The 13,570-nt window shown below is 46.9% G+C and overlaps 1 protein-coding gene across 9 annotated transcripts in view; it reads right to left on the bottom strand.

The window, feature by feature from the left end:
* Positions 1 to 4,498: 4,498 nt before the first annotated feature.
* The window catches only part of snrka (SNF related kinase a), a 59,512-nt gene continuing 50,440 nt past the window's right edge, over positions 4,499 to 13,570 (bottom strand). For 2 of the 9 annotated variants that reach the window (XM_042319098.1, XM_042319096.1), the window contains exons 5-7: positions 12,835 to 12,969; positions 7,708 to 9,639; positions 6,935 to 7,494 (exon numbers count right to left, since the gene is read on the bottom strand). In XM_042319098.1, coding sequence (XP_042175032.1) covers positions 8,244 to 9,639; positions 12,835 to 12,969 — 1,531 coding nt within the window. In that variant the 3' untranslated portion in view covers positions 6,935 to 7,494; positions 7,708 to 8,243. Of the gene's footprint in view, positions 6,855 to 6,934; positions 7,495 to 7,707; positions 9,640 to 12,834; positions 12,970 to 13,570 lie in introns of those variants that run through there. The other 7 variants (XM_042319100.1, XM_042319101.1, XM_042319103.1 and 4 more) reach the window with 7 other exon arrangements.

Below are 13,570 nucleotides of genomic sequence, written 5' to 3'. Positions count from 1 at the left end.
ATAATGAGAAAGTGACAAGTTTTTCCAAATGTATTGAAAATGAAATACAGATACCTAATTTCTATAAGTATTCACACTCCTGAGTCAATACATTGTAGAAGCACCTTCGGCGGCAATTACACCCTGATCGTCTTGAGTATGTCTGTATCAGCTTTGGCTGAGCCACTCAAGGATGTTCACTTTCTTGTTCTGAAGCCATTCCAGCATTGCTTTGGCTGTATGCTTGGGGTCATTGTCCTGTTGGAACATAAATCTTCTCCCCAGTCTGTTATTTAGACAGTAGAGACATTATCGTTTATCAACTGTAAACAAGGTTTGAAATGATCGTTTAGTCAAATATCTGTTTTGGCTTCTAGCGGTAAATTTGCAGTCTACAAATGATTTGTAATTATGTTCCGGCCCCCTGACCATCCACTCCAGAACATTTGTCCCTCGGCTGAATCTAGTTGATGATCCCTCTGGTGTGTCCTGTCTACATGTTCTACCTCTGTAAGGACAGATTGGTAATTATGTTCCGGCCCCCTGACCATCCACTCAGCCTGTGGCTGAATCTAGTTGATGATCCCTCTGGTGTCCGGTCTACATGTTCTACCTCTGTAAGGACAGATTGGTAATTATGTTCCGGCCCCCTGACCATCCACTCAGCCTGTGGCTGAATCTAGTGGATGATCCCTCTGGTGTCCTGTCTACATGTTCTACCTCTGTAAGGACAGATTTGTAATTATGTTCCGGCCCCCTGACCATCCACTCAGCCTGTGGCTGAATCTAGTTGATGATCCCTCTGGTGTCCCGTCTACATGTTCTACCTCTGTAAGGACAGATTGGTAATTATGTTCCGGCCCCCTGACCATCCACTCAGCCTGTGGCTGAATCTAGTTGATGATCCCTCTGGTGTCCTGTCTACATGTTCTAACTATGTAAGGACAGAGGTACAGGGCCTTCAGAAAATATTCATACCTCTTGCCTTATTACATATTTTGTTGTTACAACCGGAATTCAAAATTTTAAAATATGAAAAATCTCACCCTTCACGCCATAATGACAAAGTTAAAACATGTTTTTAGAAATGTTTGCACATTTATTGACAATGAAATAGAGAAATCTACAATAATGTGTATGAGTATCCAACCCCTATGCTTTGACGCTCCAAATTGACGTCCAGTGCATCCAATTTCTTTTGATCTTGAGATGGACTCCAAGTTGTAGTGACACCTGTGACCAATTCAATGGATTTAGAAAGAAACACACATCTATATAAGGTACCACAGTTGACAGTGCAGAAACTATACCATAAAGTCCCAGGAACTGTCCGTAACTCTCAGAGAGAGAACCGTGATGAGGCATATATCTGGGGAAGAGCATGAACAAGTTCTAGAGTGTTGAAAGTTTCCAAGAGCACAGTGGTCTCCATCATTGGGAAATAAAAAAAATGGAACTACCCAGATTCTGCCAAGAGCTGTCCGCCAACCAAACAGGCAAGAAGGACCTTGGTCAGGGAAGGGACCAAGAACCCAATGATCACTCAGAACTACAAAGTTGTCCTTGGCTGAGATGGGAGAACCTGCCAGAAGGACAAGTCTCTACAGCACTTCAATCTGGGCTTTATGGGAGAGTGGCCAGAAGGAAACCACTCCTGAGAAAAAGGAACATGACAGCATGCCAGGAGTTTTCAAAAAGGTACATTTTTAAAAACTATTTGGCCTGAATGCAAAGCTCTGTCTGGATAAAATCAGGCACAGCTCATCACCAGTCTAACACCATCCCATTGTGAAGCATGGTGGTGGCAGCATCATGCTATGGGGATGCTTTTCAGCAGTAGGGGACTGGGAGACTGTTAAGGATGGAGGGAGCAATGAATGGCGCCAAATACAGGCAAATCCTTTATCAGAACGCGACCCCAAGCATAAAGCCAAAGCAACACTGGAATGGCTTCAGAACAATGTCAAAGTCTGAGTGATCCAACCAAACTTGAATACCATTGAAAATCTGTGGAAAGACTTGAAGACTGCTGTTCACCGCCGCTCTCCATCTAACTTAACACAGCTTGAGAAAATCTGCAAGGAAGAAAAGGAGAAAATCCCCAAATCTAGTTGTGCAAAGCTGATACAGACCTAGCCAAGACAACTCAAAGCTGATACAGACCTAGCCAAGACAACTCAAAGCTGATACAGACCTAGCCAAGACAACTCAAAGCTGATACAGACCTAGCCAAGACAACTCAAAGCTGATACAGACCTAGCCAAGACAACTCAAAGCTGATACAGACCTAGCCAAGACAACTCAAAGCTGATACAGACCTAGCCAAGACAACTCAAAGCTGATACAGACCTAGCCAAGACAACTCAAAGCTGATACAGACCTAGCCAAGACAACTCAAAGCTGATACAGACCTAGCCAAGACAACTCAAAGCTGATACAGACCTAGCCAAGACAACTCAAACAACTCAAAGCTGATACAGACCTAGCCAAGACAACTCAAAGCTGATACAGACCTAGCCAAGACAACTCAAAGCTGATACAGACCTAGCAACTCAAGATACAGACCTCAACTCAAAGCTGATACAGACCTAGCCAAGACAACTCAAAGCTGATACAGACCTAGCCAAGACAACTCAAAGCTGATACAGACCTAGCCAAGACAACTCAAAGCTGATACAGACCTAGCCAAGACAACTCAAAGCTGATACAGACCTAGCCAAGACAACTCAAAGCTGATACAGACCTAGCCAAGACAACTCAAAGCTGATACAGACCTAGCCAAGACAACTCAAAGCTGATACAGACCTAGCCAAGACAACTCAAAGCTGATACAGACCTAGCCAAGACAACTCAAAGCTGATACAGACCTAGCCAAGACAACTCAAAGCTGATACAGACCTAGCCAAGACAACTCAAAGCTGATACAGACCTAGCCAAGACAACTCAAAGCTGATACAGACCTAGCCAAGACAACTCAAAGCTGATACAGACCTAGCCAAGACAACTCAAAGCTGATACAGACCTAGCCAAGACAACTCAAAGCTGATACAGACCTAGCCAAGACAACTCAAAGCTGATACAGACCTAGCCAAGACAACTCAAAGCTGATACAGACCTAGCCAAGACAACTCAAAGCTGATACAGACCTAGCCAAGACAACTCAAAGCTGATACAGACCTAGCCAAGACAACTCAAAGCTGATACAGACCTAGCCAAGACAACTCAAAGCTGATACAGACCTAGCCAAGACAACTCAAAGCTGATACAGACCTAGCCAAGACAACTCAAAGCTGATACAGACCTAGCCAAGACAACTCAAAGCTGATACAGACCTAGCCAAGACAACTCAAAGCTGATACAGACCTCTCTGTCATAACTGTCCGCGACCGGGAGGTCCGTGGGGCGACGCACAATTGGCCTAGCGTCGTCTGGGTTAGGGAGGGTTTGGCCGGTAGGGATATCCTTGTCTCATCCGCACCAGCGACTCCTGTAGCGGGCCAGGCGCAGTGTGCGCTAACCAAGGTTGCCAGGTGCACGGTGTTTCCTCCGACGCATTGGTGCGGCTGGCTTCCAGGTTGGATGCGCGCTGTGTTAAGAAGCAGTGAGGCTTGGTTGAGTTGTGTATCGGAGGACGCATGAATTTCAACCTTCGTCTGTCCCGAGCCCGTACGGGAGTTGTAGCGATGAGACAAGATAGTAGCTACTACAACAATTGGATACCACGAAATTGGGGAGAAAAGGGGGTAAAATAAAAAAATAAAAAGCTGATACAGACCTAATTCTGCATTTCATTTAATACATTTGCTACCATTTAATAAAATTATGGGCTATTATGTCGATGAGTGACAGAAGAAATATTGACTACATTTTGAATTCAGGCTGCAACACAAAATGGTTCTGAATACTTTCTGAAGGCACTGGAGGTGAAGGCTCTATATAAGTTGCTCTTTAGGGGTTACTGGTGTCTTCTGGCAGCAGCATAAGGAGTTGTAAATCCTGGCAGAATACCTTTCAGCAGAGGGGCTCTGTGGCCTGCATATTTAACTGGTCTCTACCCTGGAGGGAATAGTCTCTGGAGTCTGATCATGGTGATGCACCATGATTGTTCTAATTAGAGTTCTCCTAAGTCATGTGCCCCAACTGGCACCCTATTCCCTACATTGTGCATTACTTTTGCCCATGAAAACTAGTGCACTATATAGGGAATAGGGTGCCATTTGGGACATTAACAGAGATTAGGCTGATGATTAATCTTAAAAGCAAGGCCACCAGGTAAACTACCAGCACACTGAACAGTGATCCACCTCTTGGATGAAGCTCTGAGGTAAATAGTTGACAAGATAAAGTTATGGTGCAACATTGGGGATCGACACTGTACAGTGTAATGGATTATTTTCTGTCAATTCCTTTAGCAACAAGTGATCGAAGTTGCATCTGACAGAACACAGATCCACTTGGGAGACAGGCGTGTCATCAATGCATCGCAAGCACAGAAAAGACTAGACTCGTTTATAAGACGTCATTTCCCACAACATTTTATTTTGGATATTACCATAGCTATATGTAACTGTTCACAACAGGTATCAACTACAGAATAATACATTGAATAATTCTGCCATTTCATATTTTCATTTAGCCAGTACATGGTTTGGTCCAGTAACATTCAGTGGATGGTTCTTCCTCTCTCGATGTCCTTGAATCGATAATGTTAAACATATAACACATGCACATGTCATTCAGCTGTTTACATCTGGGTAAGACAACGGTCAGACTGGCTGACATGAATAAAGTCATGTTCTTTTCTTGGAGACACCCATTCCTAATAAGGCTATACTTACAGCTCTGCACCAAGAGGTTCACTCTGCCGTCTCTAAATATAGAGCACCATATTTACATCTCTATTTACAGACAATTTGTTTCAAAAGAAAAAAAATACTCAAGATATCTTTCTCTGTTAGTTTTTAGTCCGAGGTGCCTTTCAATCTAAGGCTGTACAGGGTTGAAATATAAAACAAAAATATGTTGATTTACAGATAGCTGCAACATGTAGCTTATTGCCAATGCCCTTAAAATATACCCCACATCTCCCTACAACCCCATTTCTTTCCTTCTTTACTAAGCCCAGTCCTTTAAAGCTTACAGACAGGAATCTCTCCTGAAAGGTGCATGTGCTCTACTGAACCACTAATCCTGAATGTAAAACCTTCACCCTGCAGTGTCCAGTAAGGTGTGGGTGTGTGTGATACACACTGCGATGTTAGTCCCCAATGAAAGACTCACGGGCCGCCCACTTCAACATAGAATAATTTTAAAAACAGCAGATCATTCAAAAATATAACTTTTTAAAACATATATACATACTCAACATATACCCTTTAAAAACAAACAAACAAACCAGCCTGCCAGGCCAGTCAGAAGACCAGCCTGCCAGGCCAGTCAGAAGACCAGCCTGCCAAGCCAGTCAGAAGACCAGCCTGCCAAGCCAGTCAGAAGACCAGCCTGCCAAGCCAGTCAGAAGACCAGCCTGCCAAGCCAGTCAGAAGACCAGCCTGCCAGACCAGTCAGAAGATCAGCCTGCCAGACCAGTCAGAAAACCAGCCTGCCAGACCAGTCAGAAGACCAGCCTGCCAAACCAGTCAGAAGACCAGCCTACCAAGCCAGTCAGAAGACCAGCCTGCCAGACCAGTCAGAAGATCAGCCTGCCAAGCCAGTCAGAAGACCAGCCTGCCAGGCCAGTCAGAAGACCAGCCTGCCAGGCCAGTCAGAAGACCAGCCTGCCAGGCCAGTCAGAAGATCAGCCTGCCAGGCCAGTCAGAAGATCAGCCTGCCAGGCCAGTCAGAAGACCAGCATGCCAGGCCAGTCAGAAGACCAGCCTGCCAGGCCAGTCAGAAGACCAGCCTGCCAGGCCAGTCAGAAGACCAGTCAGTTACAGTAACAGAAAGTGAAACAGTCTAACAAAGCAAAGACGTGTGTGGGTCCACTGGAATACAGAGACCCAATGCAGTTTTCAATTCATTAGTACGTTTTTCTTTTCAATTCTCATGCTCTTCTATTGATCTTAAAATGCATTTTCTAAGATGTTACGTCAACATGGCAGGTGGTCAACCAAGGCCATGACCAACATGTGAACGGGACCACATCACATCTGTGTGGTCTGCTTGCCTGCTACCTTGAGGCCCAGCACAGGAGAAAAATACACTACTCGTCTACCAGTGTACTTTACATTCAGTTTGACACGTTGTCATGAACTTTGAATCATTTCAGGAGTTTGCCCAATTTGCAAATGAATAGCAGTAGCTACTGAATAGCAGTAGTTATAATTACAGATGAATGACCCTTTCCTACCTGTATTCACTATACAAAAGTAAGTATAGTAGTATTTGACCCAAATAGGTTAATTTATTGTGCCTGAAGACGAGTGCATTGAGCTTGGAATAAAGAGGAAGCTGAAGCCTTATTTTCCAGGTTACTGGCTCTCAGTAACACCAAAGTAAACCACATGTGTTGAAGTAGCACTTGTTAAACAGCGGTTTGGAAACAATCATTCATGTTGCCTTCAAAATCAATTCAGTGAGCTGTATAGCCATCTAAAATGCACCTTTAATTCCATACACTTAAAAAATACAAACATAAAACAGATTGTCTGTGTGCAATATCAAAGTGAAATAACGTTTCAGACAGTAGGTCACTGTAAAATGAGGTTAATCAATGAATCAAATTAAAACATCTCTAGAGGTTACCAAGTTTCTGTCTCAGTTGGTCATTGCCATGTGACTGCATGGCAGGAGCTTATATCAACATGAAGGTTACAGGTTACTTCCCTTCCTCCAGGACCATGTATGGTGACTGGTATCTCTGTCCTGTTCTCCTCTACCTCTCCCAGCTGTATGGTGACTGGTATCTCTGTCCTGTCCTCCTCTACCTCTCCCAGCTGTATGGTGACTGGTATCTCTGTCCTGTCCTCCTCTACCTCTCCCAGCTGTATGGTGACTGGTATCTCTGTCCTGTCCTCTTCTACCTCTCCCAGCTGTATGGTGACTGGTATCTCTGTCCTGTCCTCCTCTACCTCTACCAGCTGTATGGTGACTGGTATCTCTGTCCTGTCCTCCTCTACCTCTCCCAGCTGTATGGTGACTGGTATCTCTGTCCTGTCCTCCTCTACCAGCTGTATGGTGACTGGTATCTCTGTCCTGTCCTCCCATCTCTCCCAGTTGTATGGTGACTGGTATCTCTGTCCTGTCCTACTCTACCTCTCCCAGCTGTATGGTATCTCTGTCCTGTCCTCCCATCTCTCCCAGTTGTATGGTGACTGGTATCTCTGTCCTGTCCTCCTCCATCTCTCCCAGCTGTATGGTGACTGGTATCTTTGTCCTGTCCTCCTATCTCTCCCAGCTGTATGGTGACTGGTATCTCTGTCCTGTCCTCCTATCTCTCCCAGCTATATGGTATCTCTGTCCTGTCCTCCTATCTCTCCCAGCTGTATGGTGACTGGTATCTCTGTCCTGTCCTCCTATCTCTCCCAGCTGTATGGTATCTCTGTCCTCCCACCTCTCCCAGCTGTATGGTATCTCTGTCCTGTCCTCCCATCTCTCCCAGCTGTATGGTGACTGGTATCTCTGTCCTGTCCTCCCATCTCTCCCAGCTGTATGGTGACTGGTATCTCTGTCCTGTCCTCCCATCTCTCCCAGCTGTATGGTGACTGGTATCTCTGTCCTGTCCTCCTCTACCTCTCCCAGCTGTATGGTATCTCTGTCCTGTCCTCCTCTACCTCTCCCATATGTATGGTATCTCTGTCCTGTCCTCCTCTACCTCTCCTAGCATACCCTTTACATAGTAGACAGTAGACCAATAATCTAATTTAAGTGCTTACCCTTTAACTATCAGGTGCTACTACTTACCCACTGTTAAAAGTTTGGTATTTTGTACCCCAAAATATAGTTCATCTAAAATCAAACCAACATCCATATTTATGTTTACATCAACACCCCAACTCACCTTAGAATTGAGTTAAGTTCTGTTACCTCGGTTCATTCCAGGGGGAGCTAGTGATGTAGCAGAAACAAAACAAAAGAACCCCCTGCAGCATGCAGCTCATAGGTCCTAGTGAACAAACAAAAACAATAACAAGTCATCTTTTAAGACAACAGCAGAAGGCAGGTTGTGATGGGGAGGTGTTCTGAGGTCAGACGTATGCTACAGCGGTGACTGTGGTTGGACAGATTGGACTGGCAGAGTGGTGTCAGAGGGCGCCAGGGAGTGTGTGTCATATGACCTGGCAGCAGCTGGCCTGAGAGGTGCACAGGAGCCCTTCTCTAGGGCTGCGCTGGATGTTCACAGAGATGCTCTTTTCACACAGAGGTAGCTGGAGAACATTCTTTTTCAGGTTGTTCAGCTTGTTATTCTCCTTGGTGGCCAGGGCCAGTTCGCTAAGTGCTGCTGCCGTTTGGTCTGTGTATGACCTTGGAGTGTTGACAGCGGTGGTGGGCAGAGCGATGGTGTCTAACTCCAGGTCCAAGCTGCCGTTGGAGCCGATGCACATCTTCCAAGAGGACCTCTCCTGTGTCTTGACGCTCCCAGCTGACAGGCTGCTGGACAGACTATTGGACAGGTTCTGAGGGTCTATGATGAACTGGCCCATCCCCCCTGCCAGGCCGGGGCCTCCACTTCTCCCCCTGTGCTGTAACTGGGAGCTGAGACACAGGCTCAGGAGCTTCAGGCTCTCCACCAGCTCTGCTGCCCCGGGGCTGCGGGAGGCACAGTGTCTCCGCGTGGACCCTGAGCCTGAAGACGAGTGGTTACTGCTGCCGTTAGAACAACTTGAGGGGGAACCCTGTCCCTTACCACCTCCCCCCCCACTACTACCATTCCCTCCATTGTCACTACTCCCCCCACCTCCCCCTCCAGGAGGACTGCCCCCCTCCCCGGGGGGTTTACTCTGCCCTCCACTGCTCCCTCCACCATTTCCCCCTGAGTTTCCAGGCGGGCCCTCACTGCTGTCCCTGCGGTTCCAGCTGTAGGTGAAGCCTGTGTCTTTGTCCAGACGCCGGCGGTGGCTCTCGGAGTCGTCGTCGCTGGTCTCTGAGCTGGAGCAGGACGAGCCGCGGCCTTGGCTCTTGCGGCGGTGATAGCGTTTCTGAGTGGTGCCCGGCGACCCGGCCGCTGCAGCAGCGATGTTCATCTTTAGCCGGCTGAGTTTGGGTGGCAGGCCCTCGTCCATGTCGAAGTCGTCGTCTGACTCACCCTCCTCCTCAAAGATCTGGTTGAGGACTGGGGCGCTCTTCCTGGAGGTCAGCCGGTTGGTGATAGATGGAGCCTTGCGACGCAGGATCACTTGGGTGGACAGAGGGGACTGGTCCTCTTCCTCCTCTTCATCCTCCTCCACCCTGAACAGGCAGCTGCGCTGCTTGGCTGAGGAGGTGGAGGGTGTGGGGGCCGTGGCCCCAGCTCTAGGGGGCCCAGAAACGGGGGCAGGGGCACCGGAGGCCCCTGCGTTGCTCTCGTCCCTGCGGAGCTCCAGCAGGCCTTTGGTGCGGTGTCCGTTGAGAAGGCTCTCAGCGCTGCGGGCGGGGGACTGGGGACCACCAGCGTGGCAGATGGAGGAGGCTGCCAGACTGTCCTCGATGTCCTGATGCATGTCAATCTTCGTCGGCCAGGACTGCCTGGAAGGGCAGAGAGCAGACCAGAGTTACCCAAACTATTCCCCTGGTTAGTATACACTGCAATGACTTTATATAGAGTCAGAGGAGAAAATAAACAAAGATAAAATAAACAGTATGATCTTAGAATGAGGTCAGATGATTCATGTGTAATCCAGTCCTGAACCTGACTGAACAACTCAGTGAGTCAACATTCTTCTAATGTAGAAGGTCCTTGTTGACATGGCAGAGTGAGAAAACAAACAGAACAGAGCACTGGGGATCTCTCTCCACGGAGCCCGGGCATGTCCCAGCGGCACGCAATCTAACAATTAATCCCATGGTAGTCCTGCCTGCCGGGTGCATGTGTGACCCTCCACGCTGCTGCATGGCGGTGGAGGCTGGGTCGGGTCACCACAGGGCCCTTAGTGCTGTCTGCCGCCATCCTAGTTAATTCAACCAGGCTTTCAAAAGGCGTAACTACAGTAGAATCTCTCAGACACACACCTCAGCTGTGTGACACTGCTCAGACTCCATTCACTCTCATCCTCAGACGACCCTGACAGACTCTACAGACAATCCCTGAAGCCTACTACCTGATGAAGCTCAGCTTCAGCCCACGATGGCACAGAGAGTGAGAGAGCGCGGGGGCACTATGCTAACACACTTAGTATTCGCCCTCTTGTCCAGGTCACCGTTTTGGGCATATATAAACTGGCATGCATGATACACAGTAGACTGTTGTTATTCCTAAAAATAATTGAACCACTATCAGAATGTTATTTCTGTTATGATGCCATGTTGCCTGATGCCACACGCTGACAGTGTTTGTGTTAAAATACAGAACAACCCTCAAAAACTAAGTGGTGAATGGAGGAGCGCAGGCCAGTAGAAACAGTAGATGTAGAAACCTGTACTGCTGCACTATACATCACATTCTGCTCCTGCACCCAGGGGGCCACGACCCAGGAGCTAAAATTGGGCCTTTTCCCTCCGAGCACCTGTTTGGCAATGGGTTTCTGGCCAAATGGGTTACAGCGAGCAGGCCAGGAGGGAGCAGCTTTAGCCTGCATGTGTTTGATCTCTCCTCTTCCTCCAAAAGGAGTGGCTCCCTCTCTCTGCTTCTCTCTCAGAATATCAAAGCCAGACTTCCCCTTTCTAGGTCACTCCAAAGCCTTTACTGCAGTCAGCCTTAACAACACATGTCACCACGTTGAGGGATCACATGACCAGAGGGGGCGGGATGGGAACCAGACCATGAGGAAAGGACAGCATGGGTTCTCCTCCTAATGCCAGGCACGGTCAACGACACCAAGCAGAGCAGCACCCATAGCTACTGAAGCATAAGAGGTCAATTACCGTCAGAGCCTTGGCTGCTTCCTCCTCCTAGTTATTGAGTCGTCGTCATTATGACAATCTGAATGGCCCCAATAAATGGATGAGTGTGTGTAGCAGGCTATTAAACAGGCATTGGTATTGCAGTTAGAGTGGTTGGATCTGGTGGGTTTCATCTGGAGGGGATAGATTTGGTGTTGTGTGTATGCGTCACACGCGTGTGTGTGTTGCATGTATGAACAGTTCAATTCGGAAGTTTACATACACCTTAGCCAAATACATTTAAACTCAGTTTTTCACAATTCCTGATGTTTAATCTGAATAAAATTACCTGTCTTAGGTCAGTTAGGATCACCACTTTATTTTAAGAATGTGAAATGTCAGAATAATAGTAGAGACAATTATTTATTTCAGCTTTTATATATTTCCTGTGGGTCAAAAGTTGACAAACTCAATTAGTATTTGGTAGCATTACCTCTAAATTGTTTAACTTGGGTCAAACGTTTCGGGTATCCTTCCACAAGCTTCCCACAATAAGTTCGGTGAATTTTGGCCCATTCCTCCTGACATAGCTGGTATAACTGAGTCAGGTTTGTAGGCCTCCTTGCTCACACACGCTTTTTCAAGTCTACCCACAAATTGTCTATAGGATTGAGGTCAGGGCTTTGTGATGGCCACTCCAATACCTTGACTTTGTTGTCCTTAAGCCATTTTGCCAAAACTTTGGAAGTATGCTTGGGGTCATTGTCCATTTGGAAGACCCATTTGTGAGCAAGCTTTAACTTCCTGACTGATATCTTGATATGTTGCTTCAATATATCCACATCATTTTCCATTCTTCATGATGCCATCTATTTTGTGAGGTGCACCAGTCCCTCCTGCAGCAAAGCACCCCCACAACATGATGCTGCCACTCCCGTGCTTCACGGTTGGGATGGTGTTCTTCGGGCTTGCAAGCCTCCCCCCTTTTCCTCCAAACATAACAATGGTCATTATGGCCAAGCAGTTCTATTGTTGTTTCATCAGACCAGAGGACATTTCTCCAAAAAGTACGATCTTTGTCCCCATGTGCAGTTGCAGACCGTAGTCTAGCTTTTTTATGGAGGTTTTTGAGCAGTGACTTCTTCCTTGCTGAGCGGCCTTTCAGGTTATGTCGATATAGGACTTGTTTTACTGTGGATATGGATATTTTTGTACCTGTTTCCTCCAGCATCTTCACAAGGTCCTTTGCTGTTGTTCTGGGATTGATTGGCACTTTTCACATTAAAGTACATTCATCTCTAGGAGACAGAACGCGTCTCCTTCCTGAGCGTTATGACGGCTGCGTGGTCCCATGGTGTTTATACTAGCATACTATTGTTTGTACAGATGAATGTGGTACCTTCAGGCGTTTGGAAATTGCTACCAAGAATGAACCAGACTAGTGGAGGTCTACAATTTTTTTCTGGGGTCTTTGATGATGTCTTGATTTTCCTATGATGTCAAGCAAAGAGGGACTGAGTTTGAAGGTAGGCCTTGAAATACATCCACAGGTACACCTCCAATTGACTCAAATGATGTCAACTAGCCTATCAGAAGCTTCTAAAGCCATAACATCATTTTCTAGACTTTTCCAAGCTGTTTAAAGGCACAGTCAACTTTGTGTATGTAAACTTCTGACCCACTGGAATTGTGATACAGTGAATTATAAGTGAAATAATCTGTAAACAATTGGAAAAATTCCTTGCGTCATGCACAAAGTAGATGTCCTAACCAACTTGCCAAAACTATAGCTTGTTAAACAAGAAATTTGTAGAGTGGTTGAAAAACAAGTTTTAATGACGCCAACCTAAGTGTATGTAAACCTCCGACTTCAACTGTATGTGTTGCATGTGTGTGTGTCACCTGAACTGGGCCTTGATGTTGCTGGGGCTGGAGGAGCGTGTCTGGACCTCCTTCTCCTGTTTCTCTCTCAGGATCCTCTCAGCCAGCAGGAAGTAGGTGGCAGTGATGTGGTTGTACTTGTTGGTCTCCAGGGCTCTAGAACAAACACCATGGACAGAACATGTTAGGACAGGCTGGGAGTGAAGGCCAAGAGAGGGTTACACACCCACACACGAGAGACAAGTACGGTATGTCAACAGGCAAGTCACCACAGAGCAAACCCAATCACGTCGGCATTTGACGTATCTAAAATGTAAACAAAGCAACATAACAGGTTCTAACCTTTCGTTGCCCTCTAACCCTTCTGGAGTCAATGACAGTAGGTGGCTGGTTCACGTCCCTCAACAGCCTCTGGGATTACGCTACGCTGTGCTATTGAACAATCAAGTGAAATCCTCAGCCAAGTGCTGTGGTGTGTGTGTGAGAATGTAAATGTCTGTCTGTCAGGTGGGAGGTGGGGGCTTCAGCGGGACAATCTCTTGAATGCCTGGGAAGTGGGGATAAATCCTCTGGTGTTTACTCAAGACTCCCTGTATCCCTCTGCTCTCTCCTCATCATCAGTAAAGCCCTTCCTTCAGACAGGGTTAATATCCCTCTGCTCTCTCCTCATCATCAGTAAAGCCCTTCCTTCAGACAGGGTTAATATCCCTCTGCTCTCTCATCATCAGTAAAGCCCTTCCTTCAGACAGGGTTAATA

This window comes from Oncorhynchus tshawytscha, unplaced genomic scaffold (genome assembly GCF_018296145.1).
Source record: "Oncorhynchus tshawytscha isolate Ot180627B unplaced genomic scaffold, Otsh_v2.0 Un_scaffold_7589_pilon_pilon, whole genome shotgun sequence".
In the NCBI taxonomy this organism is placed as follows: Eukaryota; Metazoa; Chordata; class Actinopteri; order Salmoniformes; family Salmonidae; genus Oncorhynchus; species Oncorhynchus tshawytscha.
The sequence above is the reverse complement of the archived record's forward strand: the minus strand, read 5'-3'. Positions and strand labels throughout refer to the sequence as shown.